Here is a 7,465-nt window from a genome sequence, read left to right on the forward strand (position 1 = left end):
TGTTGGAGTTCTCTCGCCGCTCTGTGCCGTATTGGGAGGGTGAGGTGCTGCAGCCTTCAGGGCGCGTTTCTGTGTGGAGCTGCCGAGCCCCTGGGGCCTGCTGATGGCCGGTGCTCCGGGATCCCGGCAGACCTGGGTTGTCCCAACCCGATCTTGAGAACGGAGTGATACAATGCCATATTAGGTAGTTTAGGTAAGGAAATGGGCTGGTAGTGATTGTCGATGAGGTTTGCAAGTGTAACTGTAATGAAACCAGTGAATGCTTGATGGTGGGGCACCTTTAGTCTGAAGAAAAGAAGGCTGAGGGGAGACCTTATTGCTCTCTAGAACTACCTGGAAGGAGGTTGTAGAGAGATTGGTGCCAGTCTTTTCATACAAGTTACAACTGGTACGACAAGAGGAAATGACAGCAAGTGAAGCCAGGGAAGGTTTAGGTTAGACGTTAGGAAAAACTCCTATACTGAAAGGGTTGTTAAAAACTGGCGCAGGCTGCCCAGGGAAGTGGTGGAATTGCCATGCTTGGATGTGTTTCAACGCTGTCTAGGTATCTCAGGGACATGGTTTAGAAGTGGGCATGGTAGAGCTGGATAATGGTTCATCTTGATGATCTTAGATCTTTTCCATCCAAACAATTCTATGGTTCTTAGTGTGTGGGGGAATAAAGAATTGAAGTGTGTTGGCTCCTGCTTATGCACTGAGTTTGACAACAGCTGAGCTGTGATGCCCTATGCAAGTAAATGGTGCCATGAATACTGCCTAAAGGTGTTTTAATATTTATTATTTTTCTCTTAGATTATGCTTTTTATTCTCCATGCCACAAGAGATAGCACAGTTTGTGACTGGCCAGGAAGTACAAATGCTGACTGCCTGTCAGCAGTCTCTTAGAAAATATATAAATAGCAACTGGTCCAGGACATGCCTTTCTTTATTGCAGTACTTTTCTGTCCTGCCACTGATCCTCATGGAGCTTGGATGATCCTAGTCATCTTATAAATTCTTTCTTTCTCTCAAAGTGGATTGAAAATGTCTTGCGGATTTGAAAATTATTATGGGATCTCAGAAAGTACAGTTGTATAAGCCTTGTTTCCTTTGTGGGTTGGAAGGCACCTTAAAGACCATCTGATCCCAACTCACTGCCATGGACAGGGACACCTCCCGCCAGCCCAGGCTGCTCAAAGCATCCTGTCGCTAAATGCCCTTCTAAAAAGTCCCATTCTGAGACATCATTCCATATTTTTAGCTACTTTTTTGTCTCCCTTTTGCACTCCACGGGTAAAAGCCGCGCTGCCTTTGCTCGGCCGGCTCTTACTGAAACACCGGCATCGCTCTGTGGAGCAGAGTGGGGTCTGACGTCACGGCAAGGGGAAGGTGTGTCCCTCTGCGTACCCGGGACAAACGGGCGCCGCGGCAACCGCGGGGCACACGGGGGATCGGGCAGAACAGCAGCGCGCAGGCATGCCTAAAGATAGAGGCGCCCCCCGCGACCAGGGCCGTTCCAATGCCTGGGTGAGGCTTTTTTAGGCTTAAACTATCGAAAAAAAAGCCGTGCTAAGTTAGCTGGAAATTAGTTTCCCCGTTCCCCGCAGGTTTCTCCCTATGCCCTTGATTATTCAGAGGAATTGTGCTAAAGCAAACTCTGGCAGGATTTTTTTTCCCCCATTTTCTGGCAGTGTTGGAGGTCTATTATATACATAGCCCTAGCTGATTATCATAAGCGTTAGGACAAGAGAAAACTTCCTTAGGTTGCACCAGGGGAGGTTTAGATTGGCTATTAGGAAAAACTTCACCAAAAGCGTTGTCAAGTGTTGGAACTGACTGCCCAAGGAAGTGCTGGAGTAACCATCCCTGAGGGTATTTAAAGGACATGTAGGTGTGGTACCTACAGACATGGTTTAGCAGTGGACTTAGCAGTGCTAGGTTAACAGTTCGACTTGTTGATGTTTAAGGTCTTTTCCAACCTAAACGATTATGTGATTCTGGAAAATGCCAACTGATGTTTGCCTTGGTTCTCACCCTTAGAAGTGCCCTGGTCCCTGTCAGAAGCCCTGTGCTGGGTCCTCTGGGCATATGCACAGCTGGCACAGGCTGTTCTTCAGTCTCTGACCCTGTGTCCCTAGCACTTTGCTGAACTGATCCCAGAATATGTTGTGCTTTCAAACTGATGGTCATACAGCAGTGTGAATCAAAAAAAAAAAAGATGTTGCAGCATAAGCAACTTTACTAGATGGATTACCACTGTGTAAACAGTTTTCCGAAAGATCCTGGAGTAATATTATCCTTATCTGATTACTGATCTATGTTATAAGGTCTTTATGGTAGGGATTGTGTTGTATATGGGAGGCTTCTGATTTTTCCAGAGGCCACTAGGTGCTGCTGCAATCCAAATATTAAAAATAAATGGGAAAAAGACAATTTCGCCCACACTTCTGATCAGATTTATTTGGGGTTTTTGTTGGTTATTTTTTTCTTTATTTGTGCCACAATTTTTACTATCTTCTAGTTTGCTCACGCTGAAGTATGCCAGACTCCACCTGAGTCAACTACACGTGCTGCACAAAAGCAGGTCCACGACTCAGGAGCTGCTCAGTATATTAAGGATAAAGTACCACCAGCATACAAAGCTAGGGAACAAGTGAGTTTTTGTGGCAATACAGTCAATTTACAGAGCTCCTTTTTGCAAGATATCACTCGCTAAGTTAAAGTAAGAATAGCGCTTACAGTCGTTGGCAAAGCAGTCGGAGCGAACTGGCAGACTTTGTGCCTCAGGGAGTGAAATGATTGCTAGCTGTGCTAAGGAAGAAACATGTTTTGCTGTTACTCAGTTAGAATTTTGGATACTCAAAGTCCTGCTGCCATTATTGCTGATTTCCAGCATCAGTTACTTTTTTTTATTAGCTACTATAGCTGTTTGAGACTTGTTTATGTGCCAGAATATATTATGATTAATCTCAGTCCAAAACCTGTGTGTAAAGCCTTATTGGACTAGATGATCCTTGTGGTCCCTTCCATCCTGGTGTTCTATGATTCTATGGTTCTATAAGACTGTTTAATAGAAATTTGATTATCTGTTTTAAATTGAGTGTCAGAAATTCTGTATATTCAGGGATAGGATTATTTTCTTGATCATTAAAAAGTTAGAAGCTTCCCATTTTAAACATTTTTAAGCCTTGCTTAAAATGAGAAGATTTGGGACAACTTTGGAAACAAAGCATTTTAAAATCACAAGTATTTAAAATGTTACAATTTCATAAGCACGTTTTTATGTCCTTATTTTATCGTCACGCTGAGCTTTGCTTTACCCACCCACTTTGTGCCCAGAACATTTTCTATTTTAATTTTCTATAAGTGTAGCAATTATATTGAGTTCATTTCACAGATTTTGCTATAATGACGAGCAGAAATGGGCTAGGAAGGAATATTTAAAAGGGAAGCTTGAGGCTAGTGAAAGGAAAAGAAGATCATACTGTAACATGAATATACATTATGTTGATATTACATATACCTTTTTATGGAGCATCTGGCCTCAGCCACTGTCTGAAAAGGAGAACCAGGTTAGCTGGACCTTTATCAACACTAATGTGACTGGTTTATGCCTTGCTTTTACCAGTCCTTCACTGTTAAAAATAATTACTGGAATCCCTATGTCATAAATCAAGAATTAAAATAAGGTCAGTGGTGAGAATATGAAGATGGCTAAAATGTGGTCACAGGAACAATCTGAGGAAGTTTGTTTATGTGGCATTTTCAAGAAGTGCTGGTAGAGTGTTGGAAGCTCGCTGCACATGAAGCTGGATGTCTTTAATCTCTTTGTATGAGGGAGCTCACTGGCTGTGAGGTTAATTAATTTTCTCAGCAATATAGTACTGTTTAAGCTTATATTGCCTCTTATTTCTTACTTCATGATAGTCCTGTAATTATTCTGTAATAGCTTTTAAAAAAACATTAGTTAATACGGGGAATTCATCCAAGAGATGCTATTCAATATGTACCATCTTGGTTTTCAATTTTCCTGCAGCATATTGGATCTAGTTATAAACATTATTCCTAAAGTGTGATTGATGTGTGATTGCAGTAGGATATTTTAGTAAGTAGTGCATTTTACTGACCTAGAAGGTGCTTATTTTTAAACACATATGAGAATGTATCTTTTTAATGTACTTATCCATTGAACTACAGTCTGAACATGTGGCACGTGCCCAAAAAAGGTAGATAATCTGTCTAGAGTACCAAATACCCTAAGACACAATCATGCAGCTGACTCCATGCTGGCAGATTTTGTATCTGGTGATTCTTCTTGCCAGATCAGATCTCCAGTTAAATTTATCTTTAGAGCTGATTCAGATTCACTTACTCTTGAAATAAGTTTTTAAATTCGTGTTACATTGAAACTTGGTCTTCTCTTTGGAGGTGAATACTATAGTTGGAACATGAAAAATGTATTCCACAATGTTAAAAGTAAAAAGTGCTACAGCATTTGCAGAAAAAACCATGAAGTTCCCAGCATGAAGCAGGAAAATAATGCTTCAGGAAAAAAAGAGGCAATTTAGTGGTCCAGAACAGTTTTCAGTGTTTTGATTTTTAGCTATTTTAATAATTTACAATGATATATAATAAACAAACTCTAAAAAAATGGATATATTAAATTACTTTTTAAAATAGTCCTTTCTTCTAAAACTCTAGTTTCATTTTAGAGATTGGATGAACATTATGTTAAAGAATGAGATTATAAATTAGTTTTGCAATTAATACCTCCTCCACTTCCCGTGCAACAAGCGGTGTACATGACATTAAGTACATAAATCATAGATGAATTCAGTTTTGAGGTCCCTTTTGTAGTTCATTTTAATTAGCTTTAGGCTTACTAGAGAATCAAACAAGGCAATCCTGATATATATCTAGTATTTTGCTGCTTACAGACAGAATGCAGTATTTCTTATTTGAAAATTCACACTGTTGTATTAATTGTGTATATATTCAGCAAGTCCTGGGAACGCACATCCTGCTGATTATTTAAAAAAAAATTATAGCAGGTCCCCATTGGCTCTATAAAATTCTGTGCGGTTGAAGATTTAATATATGAATATGACTTCTGTGTGAGAACATAGGCAGCTGTCATTTCAACATCTGTCAGAGTATAAGAGCTAAGACTAGTGGACTCTAAACAAGGTATGTGAAAATTCGTATTGTTTTCCTATATTTATTTTTTTCAGAAAGCAGTGAGCAACAATTTCCCATTTTCTTCTCATGACAACAGAAACAGTCTGCAGAATGTAGGAGAGTATTTTGATTTTGTAAGTACCCAGCACAATTCAAGATGCTAAAAATTGTGTGAGAAAAATGTAAACAGCAAAGAAAACCGCACTTTTTATTAGCACAGGGATGGGATTCATTTGGGACTGGCCCAGGCCCACAGCAGCAGACTTGGGCATTGAGACTGGCTAAATTCAGGGGGAATGAAAAGCCATTATTTGGGTCTCTGATAGGCAGTTTCTAGTGGTCCTGGTTATTGTGTCTTAACATGATTTTGTATCCAGTTATGCATCCTATTAGTCTGCTAAAAGTGATTTGCCTTGTGATGAACTTTTCTAGCAGTCTCAGTCACTCATAGTCCTACATATTTGATCCAAACTTATCTTTATTTTAAGTTTAACCAAAATCCATAGGACACACACAATATATCTCTAGAATGTATTGTTTTCCAGTCCACATCTCTTTATAATATAGCTGGTTAAATGTATTTTGCAGAAGCCACAACTTTGAATAGAATTTAAATTGTTTGGGGCTTTTCTCTATATGCAACAGTTCTATGTTTTTCCACTTTTCTTAGGTTGTTGGCATCTTTCTAGGCAGCAAAAGAAATAGTGCAGTTCACAAGATAATGAGTAGAGGAGGAATTGTGATACTGAAAGCTGGTCTGACTTTGGGCTCTCTTAGACCTAGATTTTTGGTATTTGTTATTCACTGAGTAACCTCCATTTCTGTACACTTTGTGCAGGGTCTCATAGTTTTACAGATACTGATCAACCATAATTCCAAATAAATTTCCTGCAGGCTATGGAATGTTAAATTCAGGCTCTGTCTCTCTGTGTTTGGACACACAAGGGATGGTTTTGAAGATTCAGATTTCATGGTCTGTCTCAGTTTCTTTATTGGAGTCAGGACGTAAAATTATTAACCTATTTCTTTGGGTTCCTCTGAAGATTAATTTAGCTGAGTATAGCTAAATAGCTTTGAGTCTATAGTGTGCTACAGAAATGCAAAGTACAAGGGGTTTATTAGTACTGAGAGATGGAAGGTCAACAAATCTTTCATTATATATGCAACCAGAAATGTTCATACAGGCAAGTCTGACAATATTATTTTTAACTTGCTAAAGATCAGCCATGAGTTCTTGAAATCACTGTAGTAACAGCTTCGTTAACTTCCCAGTGGGGTAGTGACTGTTGGAAGATTCATCAGTGAAACTGTGAGTGTAAGTCGTATGTTTACATGAATTTTGCTTTCATTTTTTTTTTTCCTAGGATCTAGGCCGGAGGAAGGTGGAACCAGAGAGACGGCAACAGAACTCCCAGAACTTCTTCCAGTGGGCTCATGCAGCAGCTCCTAGCAGGGAGGATGGCTTAACCATTTACCAGACATCATTTATGAAAAGTCAAAATACTGAGAGCCCATTTGGTCAACAGAAACATTGCGCTGACAAGCCTGTTCCAGAGAATGAAAAAAACCTGCAGCCAAAGAAGTAATCTTAATTCTAGAAATACTTTTGTAGCACTGACTTATCACATCAGAGCCTTTTCTCGAGATCTGAACTAGTTATTACTCAAATGGGTGATGAAATAAACACATATGTAAAGTAAATGTGGGAGTTCAGTTGAGAGTTCATTGAAATCAAAGATCATACATTACCCTGAAGATATACATTACTATAAACATTTTAATGAAGAAGAGCATTATAAGGAAAAGCATGTTTGTACATATTTTTAGAAATGCCTCTTTTAGGAGAACAGAGGTGGTGATTGTACTTGTGTTACTTGATACTGGTTGACCCTCATCTTGATACAAAAGCTCCTTCTACTTCAGAAGCAGAGGTATGGCTGCACCTCCAGCAGCTGACAGCATCTGTGTTGACAGAAGTATTTAATGGAGCTGGATCCTTGAGGTTTTACCACGACAGGGAGCCAAAACTGCATGTTCAGGTAGGCAATAAACATTTCGGAAAGGTTTCATGGATATGAAGGCAGGCTACCAGCCACTAGAGAAACTAGATACTAAAGAAGCTGTGCATTAGATTGCTGTGCAAAAAATTTGAAATGTTTGGTTATAACACAGCAGTTGTATAAGTAAAGCAAGAAAGGATGTTGTAAACAATGTTTGTGTGGCTGTGTGTGCCCCAGCAAAATGTGTGTGTTTGTACGCGTCATTCATGGCAGTAAGGGGAAAAAAGCCAAAGCTGAAAGTGGAAGGC

At 39.5% G+C, this 7,465-nt stretch overlaps 1 protein-coding gene across 1 annotated transcript; it reads left to right on the forward strand.

Moving 5' to 3' along the window:
- Window positions 1-1,455: 1,455 nt before the first annotated feature.
- TEX36 (testis expressed 36) lies at window positions 1,456-6,743 on the forward strand. The gene is made up of 4 exons (XM_010193893.1): window positions 1,456-1,506; window positions 2,501-2,632; window positions 5,211-5,291; window positions 6,522-6,743. The coding sequence occupies exons 1-4, from the start codon at window positions 1,456-1,458 to the stop codon at window positions 6,741-6,743; spliced, it is 486 nt and encodes a 161-aa protein (XP_010192195.1).
- Window positions 6,744-7,465: the final 722 nt, after the last annotated feature.

The sequence above is a fragment of the Mesitornis unicolor genome, unplaced genomic scaffold, assembly GCF_000695765.1.
Source record: "Mesitornis unicolor isolate BGI_N332 unplaced genomic scaffold, ASM69576v1 scaffold15941, whole genome shotgun sequence".
Taxonomy (NCBI): Eukaryota; Metazoa; Chordata; class Aves; order Mesitornithiformes; family Mesitornithidae; genus Mesitornis; species Mesitornis unicolor.

Bases quoted from the DNA above. Each gene is read 5' to 3' on its own strand.
- TEX36 (XM_010193893.1), top strand. From the start codon at position 1,456: ATGCCTAAAGATAGAGGCGCCCCCCGCGACCAGGGCCGTTCCAATGCC. The intron at 1,507-2,500 runs GTGAGGCTTTTT...ACTATCTTCTAG, and splicing joins AGGGCCGTTCCAATGCCTGG to TTTGCTCACGCTGAAGTATG. The intron at 2,633-5,210 runs GTGAGTTTTTGT...TATTTTTTTCAG, and splicing joins CATACAAAGCTAGGGAACAA to AAAGCAGTGAGCAACAATTT.